Raw genomic sequence first — 18710 nt, 5'->3', positions numbered from 1 at the left:
TATTTCTTTCTCCGTTATCCATGGTAATGGTGCTTCTGAAAAGGAGAATCGGCGCATATATATTGCAGCTTATATGTGTGGGTTTTGAATAATCACTTATAATTTAGTTTTAGAATGAAAAAAGACACCTCAAAAAAAATAAAAAAAATAAAATCAAATATGGGATAAGTTTTCCCAGTGTTGGATTGGCAAGGATCAAATTAAATCTAAAAATAGGTCAGGCTAAATAATATTCAAGTAGGTGTGGGTCACTACTGTCTTGGGAAAAAATCAGGGTGTGCTTTCTCTGTTAGTTTGATCAGGTTGAACTGAATGTTTAAGTGTGTTATTATTATTTTAGCTGTACTTCAAACAAATATAGTAAGTTATATACTTTCTCTCCAGTTTTTTGTCAGTTGATCTTCTCACATCACTTATATTTAAATTAAGTTGGCAAGGAACTTTTTTAATTGACCATGCGATAAGAGATTAAGAGCTAGCTACAGAATGATTCATGAACATCAAATGATAGTAGTTCAGTTGGTGTTAGGGAATTGAACAGATGAGGGTGAGAACATGTGTTCGATCCTTCACAGTATTATCTTTGGAAGAGATTTAAAATTTTAATCCCGGGACACGCCCCGATTCAGATTAGTCACGAAACAATGAACCTATTGGAATATCTTAAAAAAAAAAAATAATCATTTGCTTTCTGATTAACATATGTTTAAGGTTTATATACATAGGGTATATATGCTATTTAATTAACACGTATCATTATAAGTCCAAACTCTTTCTTTTTGCTCACAAGTAACCATACACTTACAGCTAGCTTTTTCAGAATCTTGTTCGAGGAAGTTTCTTTCTCTTTTATGTTTTCTTCCTTTTCCATTTTAATTTCACTCTTGGAGATAGGGGAGGAGGGAGGAGGGAGAGAGAGAACCGAGTAAAAGAACGATTCATGAATATTAATATTGGGCTAGATGTTGTGAATTTGAATCAATAAAATTTTTCATCTAAACACTTCAAAGAGTGAAAATCTGAACCTTATCATTGCCCAGGGAATTACAAGACAAAAAAAAAAAAAACTAATGGAGTTAAGTGGGAATTGTCTCTTCCGGCAGATGTCATGCATCACACGTTCACTCCAAAAGAAATCATAGACAATTCTCGCAGAACATTAATTGAGTGATTGAGCTTAATCTTTAATCTTGCGTGACATTTTTGTGATTTGTTTTTAAATGTGCATTTATTTTTTCTCTTCTGTCCATTTCAATACATAGGCAAGTAACGCAGTGGTACGTTCTGATGCATGTCATCGCTCAAAAAGGAATAGGGATATCTCACAGTTAAAAAAACAATAATTAAAGGAAGTACAGTTTTTAACTCAACAAAATTTCTACTGGTTATAAAACTCTTCTTACGATCAATATTTCATTATAGGAAAAATATTTGTTCTTTAAAATGACACACTTTATGTCATTTTACTCTCACAAAAAGATGAGATCCACATTTTTATATTGTTTTGTCCACTTTCTCTTTTTCTTTATTTATCTCTTTCTTCCACTTAAAATAGCACAACTTTATATCATTTATAATAATACACACTTTTCCCTTCATTACAATAGACAAATAGCTTTAAGGATTGATTCTTCTCGCAATTTTCGGAGGATCCTAATCCTGACCCTTAAATGTGTGTCGATTAGATTATGTTTCTGGCTCATCAGTTTTTTTGTGTTATAACTTAAGGAAATATAGCTTTGCTGTTTCTGCAAATAAAAAAAAAACTTCTGCAACAATATATAGAAAATCCAGAATATGATGATGGATCATGGGTTTTTTTTCAAAAAGGAGTGGGTCCCATTTTTTTGTGTGTCTGTTGCAAAAAAAACAAAAAACCATCTGCAGTGACTATAACTTACATGACTTAAGTAGTCTCTCTGATACTTACCAAAAAAGAAAAGTAGTCTCTTTGATATTCTATTGCAATTTACATTGTTTCTCGTATTTGTTTAGTTTCTTGGTTTTGCTTCCTGACTACTATGATGCATATGATTATGAAATCAATACCAAAACCAAACCGAAGAGTAGAGGATGCCTCTGATCACAAAAGTTACAAATTGTCTTAAGATTGTTGTCGAAGTCAGTAGGTGAATGATCACCAAAAGATTTGAATCTGATTGTAAGACATAAATTTAAAATGAAATCAACAATCAAATGCAATAAGAAAAATAAGAACAGACTCACAATATATAAGGAAAAAGAAATGATGAGAGTATGTAATGGAATCCGAGCCCAACGCAATTGTCCCCTTAAGATAATTTGTTCCCTCGCTATTGCTGAATGTAGATGAACACTTGTCTCCCAAGATATGATAGATTGCGTCTCAAGAATGATGACAACTACCAACCAAGAGCCTAAACGAATGCAGCAAGATGTCTGAGGAATCACAGGAATATATGAATGTCTGCATGGATGAAGGAAAAATCGAGCATAGTAACAATGCAGAAAAATGGATGATTTTTCAGAAAAGTGGATCATGGTTTATTTTTAAAAAAATGAGTAAGTCCCATTTTTTGTGTGATTGTGTTTGTTGCAAAAAAAAACCATCTTCAGTGACTATAACTTGCATGACTTAAGTAGTCTCTTTGATGTTTACCAAAAAAAAAAGTAGACACTTTGAAATTCTATTGCAATTTACATTGTTTCTCGTATTCGTTTAGTTTCTTGGCTTTACTTCCAGACTAGTATGATGAATATGATTATGAAATCAATACCAAAACTAAACTGAAGAGTAGAGGATGCTTGTGATCACAAAAAGTTACAAATTGTCTTAAGATTGTTGTCGAAGACAGTGGATGAATGATCACCAAAAGACTTGAATCTGATTGTAAGATAGAAATTTAAAATGAAATCAACAATCAAGTGCAATAAGAAAAATAAGAACAGACTCACACTATATAAGAAAAAAGAAATGATGAAAGTATGCAATAGAACCCGAGCTCAACACAGTTGTCTCTTTAAGACAATTTGTGCCCTCATTATTGCCGAAGATAGATGAACACTTGTCTCCTAGGATAGAATGAATTGCGTCTCAAAAATGATGCAACTACCAACCAAGAGCCCGAATGAACGCAACAGGATGTCTTAGGAATCACAGGGATATATGAATGTCTGTACGGATAAAGGAAAAAATCGGCAGAGTAACGATGCAGAAAAATGGATGGTTTTTCTGAAGGAAGGAGAGTTTATATATAGACGCCGGAGAGTCACGATTAAAAGCCGTCAGGTAACCGCGATCATTGTTGTCAAAAACTAGTGTAAAAACGTAAAAACTTACGTTTTTACGTTTTTACTAGAGTGGTGCGTGTTAAAACGCAAGTAAAAACGGTCCTTGATAAAAACTGATAAAAATGCCGCATAAAAACGTAAAAATGGTAAAAACTTACGTTTTTATCGTTTTGACCGTTTTTACTTAAAATGATTTTTTTTTTAAAAAAAGATGTACAAAAAAAAAATTAAAAAATAAATAAATTTCTTTTTCCCCAAATCATATGCATAGTATCTTGATATCTTTTTGTTTGGATATATGTCTTTTATAATTATGTCTTATAAAACTGCAATTCTATTATAAGTTATGTTATGAAAATCGTTTTGTGTTTTTGGATCATTGTGTGCATTGAAAGAAGTGGAATTATATCATGATGAGCGATGATCCAAAATCTGCAGAGTGTATGAAGCAGTTAAAGCATATTGGTTATCCATTACTTGTTAGCTATCACTGTTTATAGTTTTGATACCTGGTTATCAAAAATAATTTTCCTTGTTAGATAGATAAGTGGCTAACACATATGTTCATTATGAAATATATTTTTTACATGCATATATATAATTTTATATCTTGACCTTAAGTAGTAGAAAGTATAAACTTTACGTTTTGTGTCGTTTCTACGTTTTACGTTTCTACCACCCTTTCTGTTTCTACGTAGAAACTCGAGTTTGACAACATTGACCGCGACCAAGCAGTGCGACCAGTGACCGATTCTGTTCGAATTTAACCGAACGCACGGGTTTGGTTCAAAACGAAACCAAAAGGTAAGAACCGGTTCTGTTCAAAAATGGCGGGAAACAACGATTGAGTTTGAATAAATTGGAGGGAAGCAACAGATAAGGACAGAGGTATTTTTGGACAAAATAATAATAATTTTTTTTTTATTTCACACATGATCCGATCCGAGCCGAGTCGAGCGGACGGTGGCGCACGTGTGTGGTGAACCAAAGGCCATCTAGCTCCTCTCCCCTCCACAAAATGTGTAGTGCCTTAAGGGGTAATTTAGTAGTGTGAGGTGAGAGCTTATATATCTTCTCTCCTCTTACTAATTGTCCAATGTGGGACTTCTTAGAACCCACACCCATTACGTAAGGCCTGACCGCTTCAAGAATCAATGATTATCCTCATATACAACACGAGACTTTTCAGCGTACTTTGTACTTACTCGCACACTTTCGGAGAAAACTTCCCAGGAGGTCACCCACTCATAATTACTGCAAGTCAAGCACGCTTAACTGTGGAGTTCTTCCGTTATAGGCTACCAAAAAATAGATGCATCTTGTTAGTATAGGTAGTACCAATTAATTCTTATAAGCTATCGTCAACTATATCAGCACAGTCTCTGAATTTCCTCTTTTTCAGGTGTTGATTTGATTCATTCATGTACCCCGTCGCTGGAAGCTTGCCAGGAGCCGCTCTTTGTTTGTGCCTTTGCTCACCATGTCCTTGCACACCGACGATCACTCTCCACCCTCGTCAGCGCCTGAGATGTTACATGCCCACCTGGTTCGTTCTCGAATCACACCATACTAGAAGAGAGGCCCGTTCAACCAGATATATTGTTCACATATTAAAAAAATATAAATATATTACTTATAGTAATATGAAGAAAGTGAACAGTAATAAATGCTATAAGGGAAAGAAGAATGTTATTTCTGTATACAACAAAAAGTGACATCATTATATCTTTTATCTTAAGAGTTTGTATAATTTATAATTTTTCAATTAAATCCTCGTAAAAGTAACTGAAATGCATAAAAATAAAAGAATAATATTAACTAAATATATAAAAATAAAAGAATAATATTAATTAAATTATATAAAATTGATGCATTCCTTCGTCAAACTCCTCATGAAATTTGTAAATTAATTTTTAGAGAGATGGGATAGAGAAAACCATCCCTTCCATTTAAGGAGATGCCGAGAAGGCACAAGACCTGTCTGCCTTGCAGGCTGGGCAACACCAAAACCACCCATTTAATTTAGGGTTTAATGTTTTTTTCTTCAAGGTTACTGCTTGAACCTTCAGTTGTATTTATCCCCGCATTTCTCACACTCTATCATCTAAATTCATTTGCTGCTTCACATCAGAGATTTCGTGCACTCAACTCTCTTCTTGCAATACCAATCAATCACCATGGCGTCACTAACAGCTGTTTCTCAAATCCAATCCCTTTATAGCAAGACCCATGTCTCATCACCTCATCAATTTCGTCCAATTTTCTTGCCCACGAGATTATCAGTGAAGTTTCAGGTTCATCGTGGCGTTTTTGAGATGCCTATGAAAGCGGTTATCGTGTCCGAAACAACGGCCGAGAAACCCAAGAAGCTTTACCCTGATGAGTCCAAGGGGTTCGTGGAGGAGATGAGGTTCGTAGCCATGAAGTTGCATACGAAGGACCAGGCCAAGGAGGGTGAGAAAGAGGTCACGGAACCCGAGGAGAGAGCTGTGACCAAGTGGGACCCAACGATTGATGGGTACTTAAGGTTCCTCGTCGACAGCAAGTTGGTTTATGATACACTTGAGAAGATCATTGAAGAGGCTGCTTATCCTTCATGTGAGTTTTTGCTGTGACTCTGTTATTTCTCTCACTATTCTTAGATATTTTAACGTAGTATTCATGTTGGCTGATGTTTGAGCTTTGCGACGGTTCTATTTCGTATTCGATTGTTATGTATACTGCTGCAAATATTTCGCGTGGTAAGGTAGTAATTATGAGGTTGTTATAGTAGCTCAATGTATAAGTTAGAAGCGTTCTGTGTGATGTGATTTGTACTTTTTTTGAAAAATGATTCTCTAATCTTGTTAAATAGCCCCAAGCCAATTGCAAATTGAGTAATTTTTTGAAATAATGGAATTGATATAGTTGCATAACTGTATCAAGAACTAACGGTTGGTTGTATTGAGATGTAATTGCTGAATATTGACGTAGATAGTTTCCTTTGATTTAAATTTCTGGACTATCTCTGCCTTGTTTTTCTCGGGTGTAGTGCTTGCAATATGATGTTGTCGCTGTTTCGATTCGGCAATTACTGTAACTATATTTGGAGTTTCTCTTGAATTGGTAGTTGTTTTAATGCATTATGGGGGCTCAATTTGATATTCTTGGCACATAACCCAAGAAAATTTGCTCAGACTTTATCCTCACTTGTTCAAAATGGATTCATCTATACAAAAAAAAATTAAAAAATTCATGAAGCAAAAGTGGAACCACCAAAACCCAATTTGCTTTTGTAATAAGTGAAAGAGATTACTGAGAGAAAACTTCACTTACCTCCCCTGAAAATCAACATTTTAGTTGATCTTCAGGGTTATATTTCTAAATTAAATATAGAGAAGGCAAGCATGATTTCTTAATCTAATGAGGCTATTTGTGTAAACTTGATAAGTGTAAGATATAATTTTATTATTATTGTGCATGCCCTGAGTAATCTGAAATGCTTAGCAGTTGCATGACTAAATTAGAATTTTTCAAAATGTGCCTCTACATCTTTATTTTCTTACTTTGTTATTCTGTGAAGCACATTACAATCAAAAGTGAGGAGGTAGAAGGAAAAAAAATGCAGAAAATATTGGTATCTGAGTAATTATTTGTTTTTATATATGGGTATCTACCAACTTAGGATCATGGAATTCTGAGTGACTAAGAATGATGAGCTTTGGAGGAAGATTATCAATAGTCAATAGTCAAGGTTCATGTTTCCTTGAGTAGGTTATTTACTTTGAGTATGAATAACGAAGCATAAGGTTAAATTTGCATCATATTTTCTAATTAAGGGAATTGTTGATGAATGAAGGTATTGTTTCCATGTAAGTGGGGAACCACACTCCTTTCGGATGGTTAGACATTTTAGTGTTAATGCTTGTGTATGGTCAATGCCGATTATATTAGAAGTGGATGAATGCATGCTCATATGTGTATGATTTGGCTATGAAACTCAATACCTTAAATTTTGACGACAAAATTTTTAAAAGGTAGGGAGATTTATAACACCCCAATAATTTCAATTTAAATCTATAAGTTAAATTAAATTCAGAAATTATTGTTTTGGTTGAAGAGTTTATGTTCGGTTCCAAAGACAAGAGGTTAAAATTATAAATTTGAATCTGCAAGGGCTGAACTGTAATTCCCAAGCAATAGAGGTGAATATGATTGGGTGTGCAGGGAGAAAAATAGAGGTTTATATAAACAAATTCCTAGTCATCCGATTATGATCGTGTGTGTGCATATGGGGGATTTCACACTCCCTAATCTAGGATGGATTCCATGCAATTAATGAGAGGACAACCACTCCCTGTCAAGTCTGATATCACGAAAGAAAGCACTTTGCATGTAAAACTTCACCCATTCTCTAACACCCTAAGCTATTCTCGGTATCAGCCATAGAGACCACACTGTTCTCTTAATTTCCCTCATCCTTGAGCCATAGACACCAATTCATTTAATTCCTGTACTGCATGGATCAGGGGTTGTGAGGAAGACACAATTTAATATGTGAACGTCTGGGATTAAAGAGCATCAAGTAGGGAATGCATGAAGGTTTAACCCATGGGAAGAAGAAGTGAATGCTGATACGAAGGGGTAGACAAAAGTGCAACCTTTAAATTTTAAGATCCTTAGTTATTATTAGTGAAAGGGGATTCAAGTGAAAATTTGTCAAGGAGAAGAGGCTAAAGCATCGTATAGAGAAAGGACAAGTGGTAAACCCCTAGTTCTTGGCCCTATTTTCCTCTTTATTTTCAGTTGCGCAAGGTTAATGTTAGGACCTTGAAGTTTCTGTTTTGTGCTTGAATTATTGGATGAAAATTTAATGCTTACTGTTTAGCATGCTTTAAGGCTACATGATTATGAGAAAATTTAGAGTATTATGTTTCTTGAAAATGAATGATTATGTTGTTAGTGTAAAGACTGTTAAACGTGATTGCTATAATTACCTTAAAGCTGAAATTGCATTTTTCTGAGTTATGATGCAAGAGCATGAAGTTACAGTCTTGAGTTAGTGAATTCATAAACTAGGCAATGGCTGTTTTGAAAGAAGAATGAAAGACAAGATAAGAAGTTTAGCACTTGAGAATTAAGTGCCTCTCTTGAAGAGCATAGTGTTTCAAAGAAAGAATGAAAGACAAGATTTGAAGTTTAGCACTTGAGAATCAAGTGCTGCTCTTGAAGAGCATAGTGTTTCAAAGAAAGAATGAAAGACAAGATGAGAAGTTGAGCAGTTGAGAATTAAGTGCTGCTCTTGAGGAGCATAGTATGAATCCCTGGCCAGGTTGAAGATTAAGCTTAGACACCTCTTAGGAGACGTCCTACTTGAGCAAAGGCTCATGGTGGTGTATATAGACAAGCCTCTCTTGAAGAGCATAGTGTTTCAAAGAAAGAATGAAAGACAAGATTTGAAGTTTAGCACTTGAGAATCAAGTGCTGCTCTTGAAGAGCATAGTGTTTCAAAGAAAGAATGAAAGACAAGATGAGAAGTTGAGCAGTTGAGAATTAAGTGCTGCTCTTGAAGAGCATAGTATGAATCCCTGGCCAGGTTGAAGATTAAGCTTAGACACCTCTTAGGAGACGTCCTACTTGAGCAAAGGCTCATGGTGGTGTATATAGACAAGTTATGATGATGGATGTACCATGATTTAGCTTTTCAATTGTGTTTGTGCTAATGCACTAACTGATTGTTCTGTTATGTACCCTTCACATTGGAAATTCTGTTTTAAAATGAGTTTTATGCAGGTGCATTGAAAGTAAGAAGGAAAAATGACTTAGGAACTAGCGGTTTATTGAGTTTTTACTCTGGGGCTGCTATTGCAGGGAGTCCAGAGAATAAGGGAATGGCCATAGTGCAAGTAAATGAAAAGGAGTGATGGCCGGAAGTTCTGGTTTAATTCAGATGTGTTTGTGAAGTCGATAGGGCTGCTATGTTATGAAAGTCTTTTATGATGTGGCTGTTGTAGTAGTAGTTTGTATGTATTTTGAACACTTGTGTGTGTTTTCATTATGTGAACCATAGACAGCCACGTAAATGCAATGAAAGTATAGCTTTAATTTTGTGAACTTGGTATTTATGCTAATCAGTGCATGAAAGATATATGCTGCCTTAATTGGAGATTGCCAAAATATGATGTCCTCTTTAAAAACGAATGAAGATGGAATTATGTTGCTTTAACTATTTTGGTTACAATGCTGCTAATGATATGTGTATGAAGTGGAGGTGCATCTTTTGTTTTCCCAATGTGTAATGTTTGCTTCTATCCATGTATTTTGAAAGATATTGTTGAGATTTATAAACTCCACATTAGTTGCACATACAACCAATGTGGGACTATATATAGTCCCACATTGGTTGTATGTGCAACTAATGTGGAGTTTATAAGGTCTTGGGCACTCCCACCCTTTGAGCTAGCTTTTGGGGTGGTGTATCCCAAGGTTCTTTACAGATATCTTGTAAGGTTGATGTTCAGATTTTTATAGTGTATGAGTTGTGCTTGGTACATGGCAGAATTAACGTTGACTACATGAGCTACTTAAAGTAATTATTTGAGAGAACACATGTATAATTTATTACTTGTTTCATGAAAGGCATGAGATAGAGACATAAATGGTGAAATTGCAGATTTTGAAGAATGAAAGAAAGGGTTAATTGTACCTAACTACTTAGAAGTCATATATAAGTGAGAGACGGGAGTTTTCGACAGGAACAATCCCTGCATTACAATATCTAGATACTTCTGTTGCTGTATTCGGATACTTTTCGAAGTATATTTGGATACCGAAATTCCTGTATCAGGATATTTTCCTGTTGGTGACAAAAAAATTCAGTAGATGCATAAACCGTGTAATTCTGAGGGAGTAATGGATATGCTTGTTAGTTAAGGGGCTAGGTTCGCTAATTGAAGGGCCAACTCTTAAATAGTGAAGGGTGCCAGTTCTTAAGGAATGTTTCAAGAATTGGGAATTATAGAAGATGAGGAAAATCTAGATCAAATAATTCCAAGAGAACTTACCTTGTACCCATTAAACTGGTCTGACCTTGAGGGATTATGAATGAATAATAATTAAAAGGAATCCCAAAGTCTTCAAACAGCCTAACCACCAATTTCACTAGATGTTAGTGGTGCACCTATATATATATATATATATATATATATATATATATATATATATATATATATCATTTCTGTCAAGGCTAGGCTATGAAATCAACAAGGATTGAAACTTTATTTTGAAGACAAAAGCTGAAAGCTAGATTCCTTGTGAGTTATGCTTTACGTCATACCAATGCATTTATACACATAACACATGTATGTATGCTTTCCTTTGTAGTCACTATGATTAATGGCAATATATGTTGTTTGGCTACCTTGCTATTATTTGTACATCAAACTTGGAAATCAAATAAAGGAAGTTGTATTTGCAATGGTATTTAATAAAGAACCTATTAAATAAATAAAAAATTTAACTGCTGCACCTGAAATCATAAGGATAATGGTTCGGGTGCACACGGGGCATTACATAGTGTCCAGCCTTCCTACTGTGCAAGGTAGAGTTGTAATTTAGTGGGAAAATAACTGCAAAAGCATTCAATATAATTTATAATCATATATCTTTAAGCTTCTTCATATTCTGGAACTTGTTCTTAATTGTCTTGTTCACTCAGCTTTCCATTTCAAGGGTTTCTTGCTGTTATCCGTTTTAGTTGTTGTGTTCTATATTTCTTTAGCATATCCATAACTAATAAGTTGGTGTTCCCTGGTGTATGGATGTTCCCAACTAATCTGATTGTTAAATGCCTATGATTTCATCTTTCTTTCATAGATGCTGAATTCAGAAATACTGGATTGGAAAGGTCTGCTAGTTTGGCAAAAGATTTGGAGTGGTTCAAGGAGCAAGGTCATACCATTCCTGAACCTTCCTCTCCTGGTCTTACCTATGCACAATATCTTACGGAATTATCTCATAAGGATCCCCAAGCCTTCATTTGCCACTTTTACAACATCTACTTTGCTCACACTGCTGGTGGTCGAATGATTGGGAAAAAGGTAATCAATTGCATTCATGCTAAAAGAAGTTAAATTATGTTGTGTTTCACATTGATTATGCAGCCCACCTTTGGTTTTGAGTGTTGTTATTGGGCTGGAACATCTGTTTTATGATTAATATGGCACAGTCACATCGGGGGATATTTTTCATTTTTCCTCTCCATGTAGCATATTTACTACTATATATTTCCTTGGAGATGTAAAAAAAATAGTGAAGTTTTTGACGAAGTGGGAATATCTCGAATTTCTTTTAAATGGAACGGTCCGCAAAGTTTTACAAGGCTTGTAGGTATATGATGGGCTAGGACTAGTGGGCCCAAGTTCAGCAATGCAAAATTAGTTAGTGAATTAGCTAGTTTGTTAGGAAAACTATTCTAGAATATTCTGGTAAGTAGGATAAAAGGTGAGTGAGTGTGTGTAGTGAGGGATGCATGTATTCAGAATATTTGGAGTGGGACTTTTGGAAAGGATCTCTTGGGATCTCTTTGGCCTAGGTATTTGGCTTTAGAGTGAGTGAGGTCTTTTAGTGTTTATTTTCTGTATTTCCTTTATATTTTCTGCAATTTCAGATTTATAAAAAAAGGGTTCCATCAATTTGGTATCAGAGCATTTCCGATCTAGGGAGTGCTTTTGGTCCAGATCTGAAAAAAAAAAAAAGAACAAAAAAAAAATGGAGAACAAAACCGACAGATATCTTGAAGCATTGGAGAAGGCCAACACGAAGGATGTCATGGAATTGATGCGGAAGATGATAAGGATCATGGATGCTTGGGAAGAAAAGCAAGAAGCTTGAATGAAAGAGGAAGCAAAACACGAACAGAAAATTGAAAAAGAAGAAATTAAAGAAGAAGAAGAAGAAAGGGAGAAGGAGAATGTAGCAGGACCAGAGAACAGAGAAGTGGTTTGGGTCAGCATTTAAGAGCTGCAATCATGACCCGGTCCAACAACTTAACTGGTGAAACAAATGGGTGAGGGGCTGAGTCTGGTAATGGGCCTCACAATAGAGGGCCCAATCTAATTAACCCCATCAGAACCAATGGGATGCAAACACAGCCCAACAAAGGCAATGTCAACTTAGGGTACGATGCAAAAAAGAGAGGCAAGACTGGTAACAACGGCGGAGGAAATAATGGCGGAGGTGGAAATGGTGACCGGAAGACAATGCAATTCCGGCGAAGGTCTCCTGAAGAAATGACAGAACGATGGCGGCACAACCCAATGGGCAACACGCAGGGCAGCAGCACGCAAGACTCCAATGATGCAACAGAGGCGATGTACGGTGGCGAGTGGTGGGGGATGCGATTATGGTCGCCAAACGAGGTGGTAGAAAGGAGGGGGTATGTTAGATATCTTTCATTCTCTTCCCAGAAGCCAAATTTGGCTTTGCTTATGAACTTGGCGAGTTTCAGTGCTATGATGAGTATATGTTTGCGTCTCTAAATGTGTTGGCAAGAAAGATTGGAAAGCGAGAATGGGGAGATGGTGGTCCTTTGGGTACCGGAATTTTGACGCAACAAGCTGAGCATCCTGATTTTTTTAGAAATGAGGGTTCTCGAAACACACCATATGGTAAATTTTTCCTTGAATGGTACTTAGGTATATCAGCATGCTCATTACCAATTCAGGTGGCTGCACCTATTTCTTTCAACCATGTCACATGGAGCCTTGATGGATGTTTGGTGGGTATTGTATTTACTAAACAATCTATTCTCTTATATACCTACACTGGATCAAATGAGCTGGCCCATCGTATAGAGGCAGATGTTCATATTGGCGGCGTGAATAACATAGCATTTTCTCATCCAAATAAACAACTCTGCATTTTGGCTTGTGCAAATGATAAGTTAGCTGAGGGTGACAGAGTGCCAAATCCTTTTCTGCTGACATTGGGATTAAGAGGTTTCAAACAATGGGATCCCGGTGGAAAATCCTCTCACATTATCTGCCTTTTCTACTGACCTTGAGGACAAGGTGAATTTTGAAAGGGGAGTATTGATGGGCTAGGACTAGTGGGCCCAAGTTCAGCAATGCAATGCAAAATTAGTTAGTGAATTAGCTAGTTTGTTAGGAAAACTATTCTAGAATATTCTGGTAAGTAGGATAAAAGGTGAGTGAGTGTGTGTAGTGAGGGATGCATGTATTCAGAATATTTGGAGTGGGACTTTTGGAAAAGATCTCTTGGGATCTCTTTGGCCTAGGTATTTGGCTTTAGAGTGAGTGAGGTCTTTTAGTGTGTATTTTCTGTATTTCCTTTATATTTTCTGCAATGTGCGTGGGGGCACGCATTAGGGAAGCGTGGTGGAATGTTGGGGTTCTATTTGCAAGGTATGGGACTTGGAGTCCCACATTGATTGTATGGGTAACTAATGTGGGGTTTATAAGGCCTTGGGCACTCCCACCCTTTGAGCTAGCTTTTGGGATGGTGCATCTCAAGGTCTCATCAGTATATATAAGCTGGTATGTCAGATCTTGACAATTCCCACAATAGTTGTATCTATATACAGATATTTGCAGTGTTGAGTCACATATGTTCTATGTGCATTATTTTCTCTTAGCATCAAATACTTTGTTGTGTGTAACTACTATTATGCTGATGGTAATTAATCAATATTACTATTTGTATACATACATGTTTGGATTCGCATATTTTGCACTTAGAAAAAAAAGTTTTCAGCCTAAAGCCCTTTCTGAAGCATTTTTATTATAAGCTTTTTAAAAATTAAAATAAGCAAGATATCTGCATTTGTTAACGAGAGAGAATTGTTATCAAGCATTCTGCATTTGATTGGCATCCTACAACTCTTGGGGGTTTCACTATGTTGTAGTTTTTTTTTCAGCCATTTTCACCTGATGAGGTAAAAATCAATAATGAATGTTACTTTATCCTTTCTATACTCAAGATCTTCCAGCATCTTAACCTTAACTTTTACAGGTTGCTGAAAAGCTACTTAACAGCAAGGGGCTGGAGTTCTATAAATGGGATGGTGACCTTTCCCAGTTGTTGCAGAATGTGAGGGACAAGTTGAATAAAGTTGCTGAAGTAAGTTTCTTGAACTCTCTTTAACTCTTTGCGTACGGTTCCTTGCAATCATTAAAGGAATAATCAATAGGTTGATTTCTATTGCGGCTTTATTTCTGGGTAGCAAAGGATAAAATGGTTGCATTCAAATTTTCTGAGTTGGGGTAATGAATATGCCTTTTGGAATTCCCTTGTTGTTTATATCAGGAATGGACTCGGGAAGAGAAGAACCACTTTCTGGAAGAAACAGAGAAATCATTCAAGTTCTCGGGAGAGATTCTTCGTCTAATTCTAGCGTGATAATAGGTGCTCTGCTATGTATAGAGTATGTGTATTGAAGTGCATGGCGTTAGCCAAGAACATTATGTCATATGTGTATTATTTAGTTTTCAATTCGCTAATGAATAGTAGTGCTGGGAGAACATTTTATGGGTAATACTGTGCCAAAAAACGTTGTTATGATATTAACGTCAACGTTTATTGGAACTTGATTGTTATTCTCGAAGGTTCCTGCTTCATATTGTACATGTGGATTGACCTGTTACTACTCGTGTTGTAAAGATATTTTTAGAAGATAATTGGATCTGTTATTGAAATAAATAATTTTATATTCTTATAATGAATTCTTAATTACTTTAAATAATTAATTCGGTGTTCTTATTGTGTAACAAGCTAACAAATTGCTATAGTATAATTAAAAAAAGGGTTTAGTGTAATAGGAGATAGTAAAGATGATCGGCATTTTGGAAATTTCATGTTACATATAGGAAAAACACTTTTTCCATAAAAAAAATTACTTTAATATCAAATTAGAGTTTATATTTAGTTATTACGTTCTTTTTTTTCCATTTTAATTTAATTTAATCATTGTAATATTTTGTATTTAATCTAATAAGAGATGCATTGTTAAGTTTAGCCATGAAACAAGAATCCACCCCATGTGTGAAGCCAGACATCATAGGCGTGTAACAAATGGTACAAGATCTAAACATTAAAAACCAGAAAAGAGGATTCAAAGATTATTGATAGATAATAAAAAAAACGCTCCAATACAGACTCACGGTTTTTGCTATCATATTTGCTCCTCCCAGACCCTGACTCCCATTCCTCCTTAAGCAAACTTCAACATAATACAACAGCTTTTCAACTTCTATAAATGCTTGTGATATTCAACAGGATTTCTACAGATTACCCATTTTCATTTGCATCCTAAATGGTCTAGAATTAGATTCCCAGGAAGGGAACTTTCTGTGCCTAGCAACTTATCTGGACAATGATGGACAGGCACCATATTTAAGGTGAAAGAAGTTTATCTTGTTACATATATACGAAAGGAAATAATTATCTCATGTTACATGAGATAATTATCTCATGCAACAGAGACAAAATAATGGGGTTCATTATTTTTTATTTTTTTTCTCTTTTTGAAAAAGTAGTGCTCATGCAACATGAGATTAATAGATCCCATATACAAATAAAAAAGAATTACTGACAGGGTGGATCTGGGTTGAAGTTCACTGATTCCATCCAGATGAGCTCTTTGATGTGCTCTGCACTGAATGTTGGCTGCTCAAAATCAAAACTGAAAGGCCTGGGACCAACTGGCTCATCATTGATGTCGTGAAGTGAAGAAAGATATGGGTGACATAATGCCTCATCAACTGCATATAAATGAAAATACTACATAAATATGGGACAAAAAAAGAAAGAGGACTTACATTAAAAAAGAGAACTTGCTAACCTGTTATGCGTTTGTTGGGATCAAAGATAAGCATCTTTTCTAGTAGATCCAAAGCCTCAGGCGACATATCAGGGAATCTAGCCGAGAATTTTTGCTTCCTGCATTGTGGAAGCTGTCTAACATATCTTCTGGCATTTTCACTTCGGAGAAATCCAAGGCTTGCATCGTCAGGTGAACCTATTAACTTTTAAGCAAAAGGAGAACAGAAAGCATCTGTGGTGTTACAACTAGTAGTGATCAATTTACAGGGAACTATAGAATCAGCTTACATGCATTCCTTCAATTTTTTAACAATAACAGCATTCAAGATGGAAGTATAATAAGATGGATTATAATATGACTTTTATTATTCCCTGGTGTAAGGGGAACAAGGGTTGGTAGAGATACCGAAACTGGAACCATGCAAAATGATATAAAAAGGGCAAACTCCAGTCACAAAACTCCCCAATTTGCGAGGATAGAGATGAGGGTCGATTGTAGATATATTAATGCTAAAGATAATGGCTTATCATATTCTAGACAGCGATTGACTTCCATTTATCAACAACAGTAAATTAGCAATAGCTGGATCTGAAAGATAAACAAGAAACAGGAAGAATTGGAAGTTTGAACAGCTTTCTTTTGCACTTTAGTTTAGTGAAGGGTGTCGGTTCTGGACAAATTTAAGTCATTCTAGGCATTCAGATTGTGAAAACTTCACACAGAACCCAATTCCTATAGTTAATTTAAGTCATTCTAAGCAGTGACGAAAGCAGGGATAAGCAAACAACGGGAGTAACAAAATGTGAAAAACAATGGCTTTTTGCTTCCAATAGCTTCAGCTGGGGTATCAACTATTAAGCATGTTGGGAAGGTCAAAGGGAGTTATTTTTCTCTCATAATAAAAATTCCTTCTGTTAGTTACAGGGTTTGGGTTTGTAACTCGCAAGTGTAAATCACTTTCATAAGCAGGATGAGGATTTTACAGATCAACCAACTAACGCAAGAGATAAGTAATGTAATACAATATTTAGAATGCCACAGCAGCCCGCAAGTTTAAATGGAAGCATCAAACCCATACCTCTGTTATAAGCCTTAGCTGATGAACATAATCTTTCCCAGGAAACAAGGGTTTTCTGGTCTTAATTTCACCAAGTATGCAACCAACAGACCAAACATCAATTGCAGAGGTGTACTCTGAACAATTAAGGAGCAATTCTGGGGCTCGGTACCATCGGGTGACAACGTACTCTGTCATGAAATCTGTTTCAGATGTTGTCCTTGCCAAACCAAAGTCCCCAATTTTGAGGTCACAGTTTGAATTCAGAAGTAAATTACTGGGCTTAAGATCACGGTGCAAGACATTAGCTGAATGCACATATTTCAGCCCACGTAACAGCTGGTATAAAAAGTACTGCAGAAGTTTCATGAAATATCAATACCATGCTTAATTTCAAATGAAAAAAAGAAGTCAAAACTTAATACCTATTGATGTGAGAATGAGACAGCTCCTTCTTTTGTTATAATAATAAAAATAGATTTCATATTCAAGATGATCTATTTAACCTTTCTGTGAGTCTGTGTTGTGCAAATTTCAATACTTCATTAGAATGGGAATATTATGTCCAAAGATAAGACTTGATAAGTTACAGTAGTTCTTTGACTAGGATGGTTAATGCAGGCAAATCTGTGTCACACTCAAATGGGAGTATAGAGAAAGCATTTCATTACTTCACAATATCTTAGCAATACTGTCAATGTTCATTGATTTTCTGTATAAACGCAAAAGTGAAAACTGAAAACCCACGTATAGTATACACTGTCCAGATATTATGACTTTTTTCCAACATACAGGAAGTGTTGTATCTCCATTGTTACTAAGCAGTGTTTGATATTGGTAGCAAATATTGAAAAGGACAGACTTGCCCCTGAAAAGACAAAAAAAATGACATGGCAATTAAGTTCAAAAAATATGATTAGAACCGAACCTGACAATGGTCATCGTTAAGAGATTGATTAGAACGAATTATATGATGAAGATCAGTGTCCATCAATTCATAAACAATGTATACATCATTGAAAGTATCCTTTTTGGGAGGCCGTATGATATCCTTAATGGCAATGATCTGAGAAAGAAGATAGCAAATTAATTCAAGAAATGCATCAGAATTACAAGGACTAAAAATAGGAAGAGATTTTTTAATTTGAAAAAAACAGAAGGTTACATTTTCATGATCCATGTGGCGAAGGAGCTTAATTTCCCTCAAAGTCCTTTTAGCATCAATTATATTATCAAATGCGTTACCAATCTTCTTGATGGCAACTTCCTCATGTGTATCTGAATTAACAGCAGAACTGAAAAACAAAGTGCCAGATTTATTAGATTTTACATGACAAAATAAAAACAGTGATTGATTGTGTTGTTATTGAAGCAAAGCAAAACAAAGAAAGAAAGAAGAAAAGAAAATTACCAGACGAAGCCATAAGCGCCTCTACCGATAGGGCGAATGGGAGGGAGGTACTTGGAGGAGACCTCGAACAAGGTACCGTACACATTGTACTGCACGTATCCACCTCCGTGAGTCAAAACCCTCTTCATTGACTCTTCCTCTTTGATATCCAT

General features: G+C 35.7%; 2 protein-coding genes across 2 annotated transcripts; one reads left to right on the top strand and one right to left on the bottom strand.

Moving 5' to 3' along the window:
• The first annotated feature begins 5172 nt into the window (after positions 1-5172).
• Positions 5173-14911, top strand: LOC133300782 (heme oxygenase 1, chloroplastic-like). Its single transcript, XM_061500371.1, has 4 exons — positions 5173-5868; positions 11125-11348; positions 14281-14388; positions 14575-14911. The coding sequence occupies exons 1-4, from the start codon at positions 5448-5450 to the stop codon at positions 14665-14667; spliced, it is 846 nt and encodes a 281-aa protein (XP_061356355.1). The 5' UTR covers positions 5173-5447; the 3' UTR covers positions 14668-14911.
• Positions 14912-15852: 941 nt separating this feature from the next.
• Positions 15853-18710, bottom strand: LOC133300790 (mitogen-activated protein kinase homolog MMK2-like). The gene is made up of 6 exons (XM_061500380.1): positions 18559-18710; positions 18313-18442; positions 18076-18213; positions 17169-17501; positions 16109-16292; positions 15853-16028 (listed from the first exon to the last, which is right to left on the bottom strand). Exons 1-6 carry the CDS (start codon positions 18708-18710, stop codon positions 15853-15855), a joined length of 1113 nt encoding a protein of 370 aa, XP_061356364.1.

This window comes from Gastrolobium bilobum, unplaced genomic scaffold (genome assembly GCF_033153095.1).
Source record: "Gastrolobium bilobum isolate Gb01-03AN ecotype WA unplaced genomic scaffold, APGP_CSIRO_Gbil_v1 utg1531, whole genome shotgun sequence".
NCBI lineage: Eukaryota > Viridiplantae > Streptophyta > Magnoliopsida > Fabales > Fabaceae > Gastrolobium > Gastrolobium bilobum.
This window is presented reverse-complemented; position numbering and strand designations above follow the sequence as displayed.

Bases quoted from the DNA above. Each gene is read 5' to 3' on its own strand.
- LOC133300782 (XM_061500371.1), top strand. From the start codon at position 5,448: ATGGCGTCACTAACAGCTGTTTCTCAAATCCAATCCCTTTATAGCAAG. The intron at 11,349-14,280 runs GTAATCAATTGC...TAACTTTTACAG, and splicing joins GTCGAATGATTGGGAAAAAG to GTTGCTGAAAAGCTACTTAA. The intron at 14,389-14,574 runs GTAAGTTTCTTG...TGTTTATATCAG, and splicing joins AGTTGAATAAAGTTGCTGAA to GAATGGACTCGGGAAGAGAA.
- LOC133300790 (XM_061500380.1), bottom strand. From the start codon at position 18,710: ATGGATATCAAAGAGGAAGAGTCAATGAAGAGGGTTTTGACTCACGGA. The intron at 18,214-18,312 runs GTAACCTTCTGT...CTTCTTTCTCAG, and splicing joins GCCACATGGATCATGAAAAT to ATCATTGCCATTAAGGATAT. The intron at 17,502-18,075 runs GTTCGGTTCTAA...AAACTTCTGCAG, and splicing joins TTAACGATGACCATTGTCAG to TACTTTTTATACCAGCTGTT.